At 32.8% G+C, this 18,391-nt stretch overlaps 1 protein-coding gene across 3 annotated transcripts in view; it reads right to left on the minus strand.

The window, feature by feature from the left end:
* Window positions 1-18,391, minus strand: part of BLTP3B (bridge-like lipid transfer protein family member 3B) — a 91,448-nt gene that overhangs the window by 55,518 nt on the left and 17,539 nt on the right. For all 3 annotated transcript variants that reach the window (XM_081311077.1, XM_081311076.1, XM_081311078.1), the window contains 3 exons: window positions 9,126-9,288; window positions 7,802-7,840; window positions 4,409-4,500 (listed from right to left, as the gene is read on the minus strand). In XM_081311077.1, coding sequence (XP_081167203.1) covers window positions 4,409-4,500; window positions 7,802-7,840; window positions 9,126-9,188 — 194 coding nt within the window. In that variant the 5' untranslated portion in view covers window positions 9,189-9,288. The remainder of the gene's footprint in view (window positions 1-4,408; window positions 4,501-7,801; window positions 7,841-9,125; window positions 9,289-18,391) is intronic.

Raw genomic sequence — 18,391 nt, forward strand, 5'->3', positions numbered from 1 at the left:
GCCTCAATTTCTTCATCTGTAAAATAAAAACAATACCTGCTCAAAAAATTGCTATTACCTTAGGTGAAATGATGCAAATATGGTAATTTACACACTCATTGGCTTGTCTGAGGTAATTTTGTTATAAAACAAAGTGGTCATCTACTGAGTTTAGAAAATTGAGAAATAAACAATGAGAACTCATCAGCATCTAAGAACTGCTTTTATCCTAAGGACAAATATTGGTTACTTAAGATAGAAATATTCTTAAGAGTTAGAAAAAAAAATTTTTGTAATAATTATGTGGGAATACCCTTTTGGAATAATCCAACCTTACCTGTTCTATATATATTTTAATGCTGGTATTGAACCCAGGGTATTAAGGCATGTATTCTGCAACCCAGCTATAATCCCAGTCTGACTTTTTTTTTTTTTTTTTTTTTTTTTAGGTGTAGATAGACACAACAATATGTCTTTATTTTTATGTGGTGCTGAGGATCGAACTCGGGTCCCGCCCATGCTAGAAGAGCGCTCTACAAAATGAGCCACAATCCCAGCCCTGAACTATAACATTTTTAAATGTACACAGAATTAGAACACATGGGGATGGTGATATAACTCAGTGGAAGAGTACATGCCTAGCAAGCATGAACGCCTGGATTTAATCCCTAGCACCAAAAATAAGTAAATAAATAAGTTACAATCCATATTGTAGAATCCACTGTCAAAAGGACTGAATCAATGACTAAAGTTTATTTTAGTAGACACAGGGGATTGAACCCAGGGGCACTTATAGGAGCCAAATCCCCAGACCTTTTTTTATTTTGAGATAAGGTCTCATTAAATTGTTTAGGGCCTCACTAAGTTGCTGAAGCTAGTCTTGAACTTTCTATCCTCCTGCCTGAACCTCCCAATTAACATAGTGTGCCACAGTGCTCAACTAAAGTCTATACTTTTTAGGTTATGCTAAAATTCAATAAAATTTGAAAGATGGAATTCTAGCTTACAAATAGGTTTCTTCACAGTCTGAATATTTCTCACCTTAAAAAGTTTACTAGACTTTGGGGGGGCTTGGGATGTGGCTCAGCGGTAGAGCGCTTGTCTATCACGTGCGAGGCCCTGGGTTCGATCCTCAGCACCACATAAGAATAAATAAACAAAATAAAGATATTGTGTCCAACTACTTCTAAAAAATAAATATTTAAAAAATTATTTTAAAAAATTTACTAGACTTTTATTAAACTTTGTAGAAATTACTCTGTGTAACATTATCAGTCTACATAGGGAAGGGCCAGTCTGTTTCTCTTTTTTTAATCTCTTAGCTAGAAAGAAAAGGATCAATGTTGCCCTACATTACATGCCTACAGGGACTGTTGAAAATACATATTCAATATTTATATTTTTTGGTGGTATGGTAGATGGAACACAAGGGTATTCTACCACTGAGTTATATCTCTGATCCTTTTTTTTTTTTATTTTGACACAAGGTGTCACTAAGTTGCCCAGAATAGCCTTGAACTTGCAATCCTTCTGCCTCAACATCTTGAATGGCTGAGACTACTGGCAGTGACACCGCACTGGGTTTTAAAAAACAAACAAACAAACAAACATTTTTGATAGTCATTCCAGACCTAATGGATCAAAATTTCAAGAGAAGGAGCTTTAAAGACTCTAAAGACTTAATATGCACCCAACCAGTTGTTACAATCAGGCAAGTCTGGAAGACACCAAAATAGATTAACCATACTGCCAGACTTCGTATTAATATCAAAATATAAGGATAGGGTTGGGGTTGTGGCTCAGTGGTAGTGCGCTTGCCTAGCATGAGTGAGGCACTGGGTTCGATTCTCAGCACCACATACAAATAAATAAAACAAAGGTCCATCAACAACTAATTAAAAAATATATATGTAAGGATAATTACCATATGATTAAAAAGCCAAAATAATAATTTATTGATATTATAAATCCATAAATTAGGAAGGACTACACTAAGTGCACAAGAACAAAATGATTCACTTCTGCCATGTTTAATTAAAATAAGTCTTTGGGCTGGGGATGTGGCTCAAGCGGTAGCACGCTCGCCTGGCATGCGTGCAGCCCGGGTTCGATCCTCAGCACCACATACCAACAAAGATGTTGTGTCTGCCGAGAACTAAAAAATAAATATTAAAAATTCTCTCTCTGTCTCTCCCTCCTCTCTCACTCTCTCTTTAAAAAAATAAATAAATAAAATAAAATAAATAAGTCTTTAATATAAATTTTCAATTTTCTTCTTTCAGTGACTAAATCATTTCTACTTTTTCTCCAATTCTGACAAGCCAATCTGAAGACCAATTACTCTATTAAACTTGAAATCATAATATAATCTTTAAAATCTCAAGTTGCTGGATGAAGCACAAATTAAAAACAAGTTAATGTGAAAGTTCTTTTCTCTGTCACCTGTAGTCCAAACATAAAACCATACATTTGATAAATACCGTATGGCCTTCGGTCAACTCTTAGCAGCAGAAGAATCATCATTAGATTCCCATATGAAAAAATATTGATCGGACTGTAGATATTCTCAAAGAATGCACTAATATAAAGGTGGTTCAACCTTTATGAAATAGAAATGAGTGAGGGTGTCTACGTGCACCACATTCATTTAAAGAATTTTATCAATAGCTTTACACAGTACTGAGAATACTAGATGTTCAGGGTTGCCATGTCACACAACTTCAGGAAACAGATTACATTAAAATACATGTGGGCATTTCATGTGAATCCAAAAATAATGCAGAAATCCTGCCTGGAAATGATGTAAAGCACAAGTTCCAAATTTATTTTAATTTTTTATTTTCCAGTGCTGAGGATCAAATCCAGAGCCTTGTATATGCCAAACAAGCACTATACTACTGAGTTACATCCCCAGCCTGATCCAAGTGTTCAGTGGAAAAAAACAAACAAGTAATTTTTTGAAGAACAATTTTAATTTTTCAAAAAGGTTTTTTACAAATCAGTCCTCATACTCCCACGCCATTAGCACCTAACTTTCATCTTTCGAAATCCAACCTGTGGAAAGTGTGAACATTTTATATTTAATGAATTAAATATAAAAGGTCTGTAATTTATTCAGATACCACTAATCTTTTAAAGTTTCATTGATAAGAAATGATAATGCAGAGAAATTATAGTACCCCATTATCTGAAAGAAATATATTCCAGGACTCCCCCACAATGAATGCCTGAAATCATGAATAGTACTGAACCTATACACTATGTCTTTCCAATACATCCATACCTAAGATAAAGTTTCATTTCTAAGTTAAGCAACAATATCTAATAACAAAAAACAAAATATCTAATAACAAAATAACAAAATATCTAATAATAATAATAAAATATCTAATAACAAAACAGAAAAAAATGTCTCTCAAAATGCCTTACTGTATTGTACTTACCTTTTTGTGATAATGTGAGATGATATAATGCATGAGATAAGATAAGGCGAATGACTTGGGCATTGTGACTTAACCTCTTAACCCGCATCTTTTTCTTTTTTTCTTTTTTCTTTTTTGATATTGGGGATTGAATACAGGGTTGCTTAACAACTCAGCTACATTTTTTAAAAATTTTCAGACAAGGACTCACTCAGTTGCTTAGGGCCTCACTAAATTGTTAAGGCTACCCCCAAACTTACAATCCTCCTGCTTCATTTGAACACAGCACTGTGATACCTTGACCATGGATCTAATAACTCAAGACAGCTACCAAGTAACAAATGGGTGGGCAGCAGGGATACACTGGACAAAAGAATAACTCACATTTCCATTGGAGGCATCAAGATTTCATGCTACTCATAATGGTGTAGAATTTAAAACTTATGAATTATTTGTTTCTGTAAATTTCCATTTAATATTTTCAGGCTATAGTTAACCATGGGTAACTAAAGCCACAGAGAATTGCTGTATTCAGAAAATAAGAAATTATGTCATTTATAGAATGCCTAAGCTCGGGACTGGGGATGTGGCTCAAGCCGTAGCGCGCTCGCCTGGCATGCGTGCGGCCCAGGTTCGATCCTCAGCACCACATACAAACAAAGATGTTGTGTCCGCCGAAAACAAAAAAATAAATAAATATTAAAAAAAAAAAAAAAAAAAAAGAATGCCTAAGCTCTTCTGCTTCCATTTTCTGCTGATGTTCTGCCTTGGATAATCACTAGTACTTAATAGTAAGGAAATCAAGATGAGTCGAAAAAGCTAAAAATCAGCTGCTACTTTTGCAATGTATACAACTAAATCTGTAAGATATTTGATGGGAGAAGTGACTACAGTAGGGCTTTTGAGATTAAGAGATTTTATTTTAGCTTCTGATACTAGAGATAACAGAACCAACTAATGAAAAGAACTCACTTAGATAGTCACAAATATTAATGGAAATAGCTCACCTTTGTCCTGAAGCAGTTGCTATTGGTGATGGGCCATTAGGGGCTCTTGGTTCTTCACATGTACTCATTTCCATTATCACTTTATCTAGAGACTTGGTAAAAATGTTAAAAATGTAAACAAAATATTAGATATTTTCTTTGTTTTATGAAAGTATTATTTTACTATTTTCTCTTTCATTTCTTTGAGAGCAAATTAAACAGTAAATGAAGAAAGTCTTAAGTATCTCTAAAATTCTAAAAAACAAATATCAGAAAGGAAAAACAAGGTATTCAGTCCTATCTCAGTGCATTTATCTGGTGGAAAAGTTGTGAATATTCTATGAGTACAGGAGAAAAACAATCAGAAGTAGCTGATGAAGACATCAGAATTTATGAACACATAATCTCTAAACCCAGATGTATGTGCTAGAGTTGTGGCTCAGTGGTAGAGCACTTGCCTAGCATGCATGAGGCAATGGGTTTGATCCCCAGCACCACATAAAAAAACTAAATAAACAAAATAAAGATATTGTGTTCATCTACAACTAATAATATTTAAAACACAGGTATATTATTAGTTGATAAATTAATTACATAGTAATGATTAGAACTGAACCACCCATAAAGGGCTTATACCAATCTGAGACATAACTAATCAAAGTATGAAGTAAGTCAAAAATATGAAAAAATAAATAATCCCATATAAAAAAAGTTCTTTCCCAGAGTTTTTTTCTTCTACCCCCTTGAATAAAGAGCAAACATCGTTAGTAGTCATCATTAACCACTTTGGTCATTCTTCATTCTCTATTTTATATACAACATTTATCATTATCTGAACTTAAATCTTATTTTATTGTGTACTGATTCAGTTGGTCACCTCTATTAAAATATAAGTTCCCTCAGGGCACAAAACAGATGCTTAATAAATATTTATGATAACCAAAGCAATCCTTAGCAAAAAAAAAGTGAAACAGGAGGCATCACAATACCAAACCTTAAATTATACTACAGAGCTATAAGAACAAAAATGCATGGTTTTGACACCAAAACAGACATGTAGACCAATGGTACAGAATAGAAAACACAGAGACAAACCCATATAAATACAATTACCTCATACTAAAGAAAGGCATCATAAAAATACAATAGAGAAAAGATAGCCTCTTCAACAAATAGTGCTGGGAAAACTGGAAATCCATATGTAGCAAAATGAAATTAAACCCGTGTCTCTCACCCTGCACACTCACAGTGGATCAAAGACCTAGGCATTAGACTAGAAACCCTGAATCTAATTAAAGAAAACGCAGGCCCAAATCTACATCATGTCAACTTAGGAAGTGACTTCCTAAACAAAAACTTTACTCTGAAAGCACAAGAAGTAAAATCAAGAATCAACAAATGGGATGGAATCAAACTAAATATCTTCTTCACAGCAAAGGAAGCAATCAAGAATGTGAAAAGAGGGCTGGGGATGTGGCTCAAGAGGTAGCGCGCTCGCCTGGCATGCATGCGGCCCGGGTTCAATCCTCAGCACCACATACAAACAAAAGATGTTGTGTCCACCGAAAACTAAAAAAATAAATAAATAATTTTTTTTTTTTAATTCTCTCTCTCTCTTTAAAAAAATAAAATATAAAATATAAAAGTAACAATAAATATTAGTGAGGATGTTGAAAAAGGTACACTTATACATTGCGAAGTGGTGCAACCACTCTGGAAAACAGTATGAAGATTCCTCAGAAAACCTGAAATGGAACCACCATTTGACCCCGTTATCCCACTCCACAGTTGTATACCCAAAGGACTTAAAATGAGCATATTACAATGACATAGCCACATCAATGTTCACAGCAGTTCAATTTATAATAGCTAAGTTATGGAACCAACCTATGTGCCCTTCAACAGTTGAATAGATAAAGAAAATGTGGTGTCTAATCACAATGGAATGTTACTCAGCCATAAAGAAGAATGAAATGATGGCATTTGCCAGTAAATGAATGAAACTAGAGTATCATTGTAAGTGAAATAAGCCAATCCCAAAAAACCAAAGGCTGAATGTTCTCTCTGATATGCGGATGCTTACTAACAATGCAGGGGTGGTGGTGGTGGTGGGGTCACCATATTGAACAGGGGGGAAATGGAGTGAAGAGAAGGTGGATGAGAATGGGAAAGACAGTAGAATGAATTGGATATCACTGTCCTATGTGCAGATATGATTATACAACCAATGTAATTCTACATGATGTATAACCAGAAGAATGACAAGTTATACTACATATATGTATAATATGCCAAAATACATTCAACGGTCATGTATAACTAATAAGAACAAACAAAAATATTTATGGAACTGTGGGTATAACTAACTGGTAGTACAAGCTTAGCAGGCTCAAGGTTCTGGATTCAATCTCTACCATTGGAAAAAAATTACAGAATGAATTAATATGTGATAAAAAAATTTTCTCCAAAAAACAAACATATTAAAGAATGAATTACTTAATTTACTAGATCAGTAAAACTAAACACACATAAAGATCTGGATTACATGTTATTAAAAGAATTTCACAGTATGTCAATAAAGAGTTAAATGATGCTATAAAATATACCAACTCATATGGAACCAGCCCAAATGTCCATAGATAGATGAATGGATAAAGAAAATGTGACATATATTCCAAATGGAGTTTGATTTAGCCATAAAGAAGAATGAAATTATGGGACTGGCTAGTAAATGAATGGAACTGGAGAATATTGTGCCAAGTGAAATAAACCAGACCCAGAAAGTCAAGGATCAAATAGTTTCTCTCATATACACTAGACCAAAATAAGTTTAAAAAAATTTAAAAAGTAGGAGTGTGGGGAAATCACATGAAAATAGGACATCAATGGAGTAGAGGAAAGGGATTAAGGAAGAAAGGAAAGATGGGAAAAGGGAGGAAGAGTCCAATGAAACTATCCAAACTATCCTATGTAAATCAAAGATGCTCTCTGTTCACAGTAGACTCTACATACATGTGAATATACCACAATGGATTTCACCTTTATGTATATCTATAATGTATTTTTTAACTATAAATAAATAGAGATAAATTCCCAATAAAGTAGGAAAAAGAAAACAGGGGAGGGAGAAAAGAAGGGAAAGGATAGGTACTAGGAACTGAATTGGAGCAAATAATATTTCATGCTTATATAATTTAGTAAAAATGAACCCCAATATTATGTATAACCATAAAGCACTTAAAATTTTTTTAAATAAACCAATAATATTTTAGATCTGAAAAAATTTATGCTCTCCTTTTAAAATTCAAATTTCTCATATAAAGATTCAAAAAAGTCAAATCAAATAAAAGGAAAGCTAGTGGGTGGAAAATCCCACAAACCAAAATACTAACAGAGTCAATTATCAAAACTCACCAAAGAGATAGGATGTGTTTTCAGTTTTGTCCAGGGGATCTACAGAAAAAAAAAAAAATTTTCTTTAAAATGAAGTACAAAAAAAATAACATAAAACAGTAATCAACACAGTTACTATTTTTATATACTGACAGACACCAAATTCTATTGGATGATTTTTTTCTTAAATTGAAAAATAATGAACTACACAGCTTATTCATACTTTTAAAATCAGATGTACCTATAAGAAAATACAACTAACTGTATTTTCTTAGTTGACTAAATAAAAATTTCAAGTTCTTTTATGTTTTTCCCAGTCTTTAAAAACATATTTTAATTTCATGATTTAAATTAAGAGTTCCCAGCAAAGCATAAACACTGCTGTTCATTTAACAGAATCCTGATCAATATTTTTATAGATATTCAAACAAATAAAAAAAGTTAAGGCCATTAATGTAAAATGCAGACAATACAAAAAATTAAGGCTCAACTATACCCTGCACTAAAAATGTCAAGTCTGTATAGGTATTTGGGTTTATGGAGGATGGAACCAAAATTAAAGATTACCAATAAAAGGATATAGGAAATTTCTTCAATCTTTTCTTAGAAACCCAAATTTTAATTTTGTGAAAAAAATTAGCATGCAGTGTATTTCAAGTAAGCAGACTCTCAAACTAAGACTGATCATTAAGAGCAAGAAATGATACAAATCAACAAAGATAATAACAACTTAAGAGTAAGTAGGGAATATGGTAAAAACAGTAAATAGAAACCTTTAAAATTTTCAAAATGAAGAAGAAACAAATGACAAACAGGCAAAATTCCAAATAAAAGCATAATATGTACAATAAGAAATAACAGTTCTCATGTTTTCAGTTTCAGTTAATATTACTTGCTACAAATTTAAATAGTCTCATTTAGGGCTGGGGATATAGCGCAATGGTAGAAAGCTTGCTTAGCATGCATGAGGTCCCAAGTTTGATCCCTAGCACCACAAAAAGAAAGAAGAGAAAAAAAAAATTTCATTTGGTAATATTATGAAAAAAAAAACTGTCTTTGAATATGGGTCAAACTGAAGCAATCATTTTATTACTAACAAATTAATGATTTTACTTAAAATATTTATAAAATCATATTTAAACAAAATTAAAATCTATGAATATTAATATTAATATGACTTTAATTATATTTTTAAGTACATATCATAAATATTTCTTGCAAAGAGTTTTTCTTTTAGTAAAGGACTTCTTTATATAATGATTTAAAACAAAATACTTATTTTAAAAGACAGAGATAATTTAAAAATGATAATATAATATGTCCTCCACAGATATTAAAGTCTTACCCTAATGGATGCTTTGTTACAAAAAACTTTGTTGATAGCAAGCCATGTGGGCAAATCCAACATATTCTGGAGCACTTCTTCATCCAACTCCAAATTCTTCAGTTCACCTTCTCCTTTAAGAGTACTTAGATTTATCTTGTCAGGAGATAAATTTTTGGTAAATCTGAAAGAGAATATATGTTACATTTATTTCAGTGTCAATTACTGTATGCCAGCATCATTCTTGCAAATATACGGAGCATTAAAGAACCACACAACCACAGAAATAGGCTCTGCTTAATCCATGTTCAATGTGTTTTGTTGTTGTTTTGATTTCTCATATTTGTAGCTCTTTTATACAAAGCCTACAGTTTGGGTGGCACCCATTTGAATGTCATATTCTCATAAACAATCAAGCTCTAATTCTTACTTTCCTTCAAATTTGTTCAGTATTTAGTGAGTAACTATCACTATTTTCCATGCACTATGCAAACAGTGGGGATGACATTTCACTACAGACTACATCACAAAAAGAGAAAGTCCTAGTCTACTAACCAAGCTACAAAGAAGGTAAGGGAATGAGGGAAACTTTTAGCAGAAGAAGCAGTTGCAGCAGCCAGCAGCAACAGATATCATTCATTATCACAAGAATAATGGTCAAAGGACAACAGTACTCCTTTTAGAATTATCTGGTGATTCCTAGTATTAGAAACTGATCTTAATCATTTCAGAATAAATTCTGGAACATACAAATTGTTTTTAAAAGTCTCTGAAGAAGAAGATTATGCAACTCTATTTAGAAACCAATTTTGGTGTTTTCTGTGTGATACTTTAAAATACCAATTATTTAAATAATATAAATTATTTAAAATCTTGAATTAGCTGTACAAACATCAATTATCCGTTTTATAGGAGTTAAGATAACTGAACGATAAAATGCCTAAGGAAAAGTGGCAAATATCAAAGGAGGCCTTGATTTTTTTTTTTTCAATGCCAGTGCCAGAGATCAAACCCAGGGCCTCATGCAAAGTAGGCAAGCATCCCATCACTGAGCTATGTTCTAGCCCAGTAAAAATATTTTAGCTTAAAAAAAAAAAAGGGAAACAATAACAGTTAACATAACAATGAACATGTTCTAAGGGTTTACTGTGTGCCATGGGTTTATTCTCTGCATGCATGACTATTGCACTTAATTCCTATGCTAACTCCTTAGGGTCAATATTCTAATTTTTTTAAAAGAATTTTTTTTAGTTGTAGATGGACACAACATCTTTATTTATTTATTTTTATGTGGTGCTGAGGATTGAACCCAGTGCCTCATGCGGGCAAGGCAAGTGCTCTACCACTGAGCCACAACTCCAGCTCCGGTCAATATTAATTTTATCTCCACTTTTGAATGAACAACCAAAACAAGAAACTTGAATCTATTTGCCTACTGTCACAACTATTTATAATAAACATCAAAGGTATTTTGAGATATTTTGATATACATTACTTAATCTTCAAAACAACCCTAAAAAAGTGAAAAATTGCTAACTTTACCCAGCAATTACTTTTGTGAAAGTAAAACCAATGACAAAATTAATTATTTTTTTGAAGTTAAATATTAAAGCAACTACATGTCCTGAGTCATTTACAAGCTTTATATGTCAACAAGAATACCATTTACAAGCTTTATATGTCAACAAGAATACCAATCAATCAATACACACATGCTTTTCCACTGACAACAAACCAGAATTTCTTGAGGCAGCATCTATCTGGATTTATATTTTCTCACAGAATGTGAACTGAGAAGTACAAAATTCATTTTTTAACCAATATTTGACCAATGACACAAGGTTGTATTATAATCCTAAATTGTATTTTACCTCCCATTAATCATTAATCATGTCTGACTCAATACCATTAAACTTTTTTCCATATTTTTACTGGTGCATTATAGTTGTACATATTGATGGGATTTGTTATTACATATTTGTACATACACATGATATAACACTCTCCAGCATTCCCTCCCCCCTCACTCCCTTCCATTCCTTGGGGGTCCCTTTTCTTGATCTCCCCTTGATTTTTTTTCTTTTTTTTTTTTTTTAGTTGTCTATGGCTTTATTTATTTATATGTGGCGCTGAGAATTGAACCCAGTGCTTCATACCACTGGGCCACAACCCCAGCACTCCCCTTGATTTTTAGGAGATCCAAGCCCAACTTTGTTTTCCTTTTCCTCTCTAGCATCTGCATATGAGAGAAAATATAGAACCCTTAACCTTCTGAGTTTGACTTATTTTGCTTAACATGATGGTCTCTAGTTTCATCCATTTTCCTGCAAATGACATAATTTCATTCTTCTTTAATGGCTGAATAAAACACAATCATGGTATATATATATACCATATTTTCTTTATCCATTCATCCATTGATGGACACCCAGGTTCCATAGTTTATTGTGAATTGTGTTGCTATAAACATGGGTACACGGGGCTAGGATGGTGGTTCACTGGTAGAGTGCTTGCCTAGCATGTTGAGGCACTGGGTTCAATTCTCAGCACCGTACATAAATAAATAAAATAAAAATTAAAAAATGGGTATGCATATATAATAAGATACTTAATTCTTCAGGGTAAATACAAAGAAGTGGTATATTTGGGTCATATGGTGGTTCCATGCCTACTCTTTTGAGGAGCCTCCATACTGATTTCCATAGCACTTGTACTAATGTATAATCCCACCAACAGTGTAAAAGTGTTCCTTTTTTCTCTACACACTCTCCAGAATTTCTTGATGAATGCTAATCTGACTAATCTAATTTCAGTGTACTTTTCATTTACATTTCCCTAATTGTCAATGTTGAACATTTTTTCATACATTTGTTGCTGTTTGTATTTTTTTTTTTTTTTGAGATGTGTCTGTATAGTTCATTTGCTCATTACGTAACACAATAAAGACCTAGAGCATGCTTAGAACTCATAAGTGCTCCATAAAGAATGAGGGCTGTCTATGTAGAACACAATGTCCCCCATCTCCAAGTCCAAGAGTCCAAAGGCTGGGCATAAAGTCTTTATAGATTAGTTTTCCTGGTTGTGTTTAGAAAGCTAAATCCAAGAAATGTCAGTTCTTTAAGTGCAGCTGCTAATAGGAAGTCTCTTGAGTTTCTCCATTTTAGAAATAGGAAGAGAGAACAGAAAGGGAGAAACATTTCCACTTGAAGCAGTTTTGTCACTTTGGGTAACAAAATGTTTCACCTTATACCCTGAGTACAAGTGCAAGTATTTCCAAGAAATAAATATTTTACTACTTTCTATCATTTGTACTACAATATCTTGCAGAGTTCTAGAACACAGTAAATTCTCAATCTGTAACTCAGAAACTTAATTGTTTAATTTCAGATATACTTAGGTCTCCAAGTTCATAATCACCAACCTCCACAGTATACCGAGAACTAAAAGAAATTTCCTATATGGGGACTTCTATGGATTTGCATACATATTTAGATATATTTCAACTCTAACCACTTCTTTTGTCAATCAGGCGAATGTGCTCTTTGATTTAAGAAGTCCCTTTAATTTTTCAAATATGCCTCTATTAGAAGCTATTCACCTTACTACATCCTTCTATCCTTCACTGGTAAGATCCAGTTTAGAATTTATATCCAAAAATCAGTCTTTATAATTAACTCCTTGAAGATGACCAAGAAGGGCACATGGACCATAAATTTTCAAAGAACTAAAATAAAATTTAAAGAATTTAAATTTTAGTTAAAAACTATCCATAATTCACTTATTCTCAGAAAACTACAACTTTTTCTAATTTATCACTAGAAACATCCATATGATCTGTAAATATAGTCACAGAGAATTAAATTTAAAAAATATTTAATGCCTACATGGCAATATTCAAAGTTTTTGTTTGTTTTATATTTATATTGGCTCAGAATGTAACTCAGTGGTAGAGCACATGCCTAGAAAGCTTGAGGCCCTGGGTTTCATTCCCAGCACTAGAAACAAAAAATTTATTTCAGTGTTACAGTTAATTACCAACCTGTTTATTTGTACATTTCTTTAAAAAAAAAAAAGGAAAGGAAAAAGGAGAAGGAACAAAGAATAGAAAAAAATGAATCTCTAAAAATTAAATGTATCAATGACATTTGGGCTTTCTGACACTTAAATGTGCTTTATTTCGTCAGCTGTATTTGCCTTACTAAACTGTGAGCAGTGGTGCACACTTGTAGTCCCAGCTAATCAGGAAGCTGAAAAACAGGAGGAATATTTGAGCCTAGGAGTTACAGGGTGGCCTGGGCAACAAAGCAAGACCATATATCCCCCCCCAACCCACCCCCCACCAAAAAAAAAAAAAAAAAAAAACTGACTAGGCTGCTTTATTTCTAGTATAAAAATACCTTTTCAGAAAGTTTTACATTAATTTTTAATTTTTTTGCACCGAATAAAAGTAGATAAATAGTCAGGCCTACTGGCACACAGCTGTAATACTGAGCCAGGAGGCTCGAAAGTTCCAGGTTAGCCTCACAAACTTAGTATCTACTTATCATTATAAAAGAAAATGAAAAATAAACCAGTAGACAATGAAGTTGGCTACCTAACAAAGGGTGGGAAAGAGATTTGTGAATCTAATAACAAATTTGAAGCTAATGGACAAATTAATAATGGAGTATGACTGAGAAAGAAGGTAATGAAGAAACTGAAAAAAGTATCAAAAAGATTCTTCTGTATCATTTTCCATTCTCTCACAACTACACCCAATCAAACCCTTACGGTGAACTGGTATAATTGAAAAATGGCTAGTATCTCAAGATTCTGTGCCCCTAACAAGTATTAATTCTCATTACTTTTTAAGAGATATTATAAGAACCAATATCTTTAGGCTGGGATTGTGGCTCAGTGGTAGAACGTTCGCCTAGCACATGCAAGGTCCTGGGTTCGATCCTCAGCACCACATAAAAATAAATAAGTACATATAGAAGTTTTAAAAAAAAGAACCAATATCTTTACGTAAGCAAAATTACTTTAATATCTTCTGCTTGACTATGTTCAAAAAATATTTGTAGGAGGAGAAAAAAACCTTAAAACATTTAAAAATTGTACAAGAGAGAATGTTTCTGGAAAGACTTCTCAGACTCGGATAGACTGCCAAATTCTCTGGCTAGGAACATTAAGTTATTAAGCTGCAATTAATCACATCTTTTCACAATCCAGGCTTTATCATGCAGCCATAAAGATCCCACCAATCAGAACTTAAAACCAGATAAGGCTTTTTTACACGAACCACCATTTCCTCATTTTCTCCTTTACCCAAAACCATCTTTTCATCCCAGTTATACATATTTTCATCTGGCACTCCCCCCTCAGGGTTAGTGCCCCATTATCTACAGACTCAAAAGTGAATTAGTTAAAAGATTTTAAGATTAAAGACTGACACAACCTAGGGCAAGAGTCATGAGATTTAATAAATATACACATAAGCAAAACAAAAATTTCACTAAATAATAGTGTAATACAGTCTGATATGTTCTATTTCAATTGATAAAAGTCAAATAGAAAAATAACTCTAAATAAACTAGAAACAGAAGAAAACTTACCCTAAACTATAAAAAATACCTACAGCTAAAATCATACTTAAATAATAAGAGACTAAATTACTTTTCTGCAAGATAGGGTCAAAGCAAGCTCTTATCACTTTTATTGGATGTTCTGGTCAACAAAATAAGGCAAGAAAAATAAGTAAAAGGCATCCAGTTTGGAAAAGAAGTAAAACCTCTCTTTTTTCCCCAGACAACATGATCATTTATATAGAAAATCCTAAAGAATTTTTAGAAACATTATGAGAACCAATAAATGACTTTAGCAAGGTTGCAGGATCTAAGGACAATATGTTGAAAATTAAGTGGAAGGTATAAAGGAGTCAAACAAAAGAGCTCACAGGTCTGGGGTTGTGGCTCAGTGGTAGAGCGCTCGACAGCATGCACGAGGCACTGGGTTCGATCCTCAGCACCATATAAATGTAAAATAAAGATATTGTGTCCACCTAAAACTTTAAAAATATTTTAAAAAAAGAAAGAGCTCCCAAACATGGAATAATTTGAGGAACAAAATAAATACAACAGTACTAATAATAACCCAAACTATAAAATAAGTTATGTATCGGTTAATGATGATAGAAATACATAACTGAATAAATAAATAAATAACTGGGAGGGAATAGACAAATCTTCTATTGCTGAAAAGTTCCAAATCTTACTCCTGTATTGTGGGCTACATATTGAACTTCCTTTTAAAGTACACTCTATGAAAGTGGGGAAAAAGAGTAAGTTCATAATACAGACCTAACAAATGATCAGCCAAATGATCAAGGTCAACATCAACAATGAAAAAAAAGACATGTTGCAATAGGTACCCTTCATATGATGACAATATTATGAAAAAGTGTTCAACATGTCTAGCAGTTAGAGAAATACAAATTAAAACTACACTGAAATTTCATCTCACTCCAGTCAGAATAGCAATTATTAAGAATACAAGTAGGGGCTGGGGATGTGGCTCAAGCAGTAGCGCGCTTGCCTGGCATGCGTTCGGCCCGGGTTCGATCCTCAGCACCACATACAAACAAGGATGTTGTGTCCGCCGAGAACTAAAATAAATAATAAATAAATTCTCTCTCTCTCTCTCTCTCTCCCTCCCCCTCTCCTCTCTCTTTAAAAAAAAAAAAAGAATACAAGTAATAATAAATGTTGTCAAGGTTGTGGGGGAAAAGGTACACTCATACATTGCTGATGGGACTGCAAAGTGGTGCAACCACTCTGGTAAAAAGTATGAAGATTTCTCAGAAAATTTGAAATGGAACCACCATTTGACCTCATTATCCCACTCCACAGTTGTATACCCAAAGGACTTAAAATGAGCATACTATAATAATGCAGCCACATAAATATTCATAAGAGCTCAAATCACAATAGCTAAGCTATGGAACCAACCTAGGTGCCCTTCAACAGTTGAATGGATAAAGAAAAATGTGGTACCTATACACAATGGAATGTTACTCAGCCATAAAGAAGAATGAAATGATGGCATTTGTCAGTAAATGAATGGAACTGGAGACTTATCATGCTAAGTGAAATAAGTCAATCCCCCAAAACCAAAGGTCAAATGTTCTCTCTGATATGTGGATATTAACACATAATAAAGGAGGGAGGGGAGAGAAGACTAGAAGTTCACTGGATTAGACAAAGGGGAATGAAGGGAAGGTTAGGGGGATGTAATTAGGAAAGACAGTAGAACGAATTGGGCAAAGCTTTCTTATATTCATACATGAATACACCACCAGTGAAACTCTACATCATGTACAACAAGAAGACTAGGATCCTAATTAGAGGATCCATGTATGTACAATATGTTAATGTCATGCATATCTAAAAAAATTTATTTTTGTATTATGCTGAGGATCAAACCCAGTGCCTTATACATGTGAGCCAAGGGTTCTACTACCTGAGCTACAACCTGAGTCCCCAGAGCTATTTATGGAAGTTTTATCCAGTTATATCATGTACATTTCATTCAATAAAGTTATTGTAATAAAACTATCAACTGAGTTTCTATATGCTAGCAACACAAGCAGATGCTAAAAATTTTAAAGTGTTGTTCATGCAAAAAAAACTTTTAAGGATAAATCTTTAAAAAAAAGGTATATAACATGTATAAAAAATAAAATGACAAGATGTTACTAAAATTAAAGACCTAAATAAATGAAGAAATAAAACATATTAGTAGATTTGAAGACTTAATATTTTTGAGAAACCAATTCTGCCCAAATAGAGTTACAGATTCAGGGCAATCCCAAGCAAAATTCCAGCAGGCTTTCTAGTAGAAATTATATGCAATTCTAAAACTTATATGGAAATGCAAAAGACCAAAAATAAGTTGGAAAAAGACTACCGATTTCAATATTTATCAAAGCTACAATGATCAAGATAGTTTTATTTGTAAGTACAGAAATGATCAATGGAGAAAAATGATGAGTCTAGAAATAGAGCCATACAGAGAAAGGTGATATCCAACAAAACAACAAAAACAATTCAATGTGAAAAATATAATATTTTCTTTTTAAAATATTTTTAGTTGTAAATGGACACAATATCTTTATTTTTATATGATCCTGAGGATCAAACCCAGGGCCTCACATGTACTAGGCAAGCCCTCTACCACTGAACTATGATCCCAGGCCAAAAAAACTTTCAACAAATGGTATTGGAACAATTGTATAGCCATATTTAAAACATTTAAAGCTCTGGCCTTCAAAATACACTGTTACTAAAAGATAAGCCAAAGACTTGTGTATATAATATGTAAAAAACTCTTACAACTAAAAAAAACATACCTATTAATAAAAACAGGCAAAAAGTTTAAACAGACCCTCAAATTTTAAAAGATACACAGATGGCAGATAAGTATTTGAAAAGATGAACAATGTAATCAATCTTAGGGAACTGCAAATTAAAATACACAAGTTACCATTTCTTACTAAAAGAGCCAAAATGTTAAAGTCTAACCATATTGAGTACTGGCAAAGATAAGGACAGGTGGAACTTTTATACACTAGCTACTTAAAAGAAGTGAAAGCCTATGTCTTCACAAACACTTATTTATGAATGTTCACAGCAGTTTTATTCATAATAGGCAACAACTAGAAACAATCTATACACTCATTAACAGATAAATGGGTAAACAGTCTAAGTACTAATTAATAGGTAAATGGATAAACACATAGAATATACACAATTGAATACTACTCAGCAATAAGAAGGTACGCATAACAAAACAAGTTCATTGCAAAATAATTAAGCTGAGAGAAAAAATATACACTACATGAATCTTTTACCTAAAATGCAAATTAACACTACAAAATTCAAACTGATATAAGTGAATAATAGACTAGGAGTTGCCAGAGATAAGGCAAAAGCAAAGGAAGAGAACTACAAAGGGGCACGAAGAAATTTTTCAGGTGATGAGTGAATATGTTCATTTTCTTAATGTGGTGATGGTGTCACAAATCCATACATGTTGAATTTTCATCAAATTGTATACTTTAGGCATCTGCAATTTATTACATATAAGTTAAATTTCAATAAAGCGATTTAAATCAGATATATATTACATATACGTGTGTGTATATATATATATATATACACACACACATACATTCTTAATATAAATGAAAGGACTTTAATAAGATACCAGGGAATAAGTAAGGTATCTGAACTATGGCTTTTTGAAAATAT

The sequence above is a fragment of the Spermophilus citellus genome, assembly GCF_964194105.1.
Source record: "Spermophilus citellus genome assembly, chromosome: 10".
NCBI lineage: Eukaryota > Metazoa > Chordata > Mammalia > Rodentia > Sciuridae > Spermophilus > Spermophilus citellus.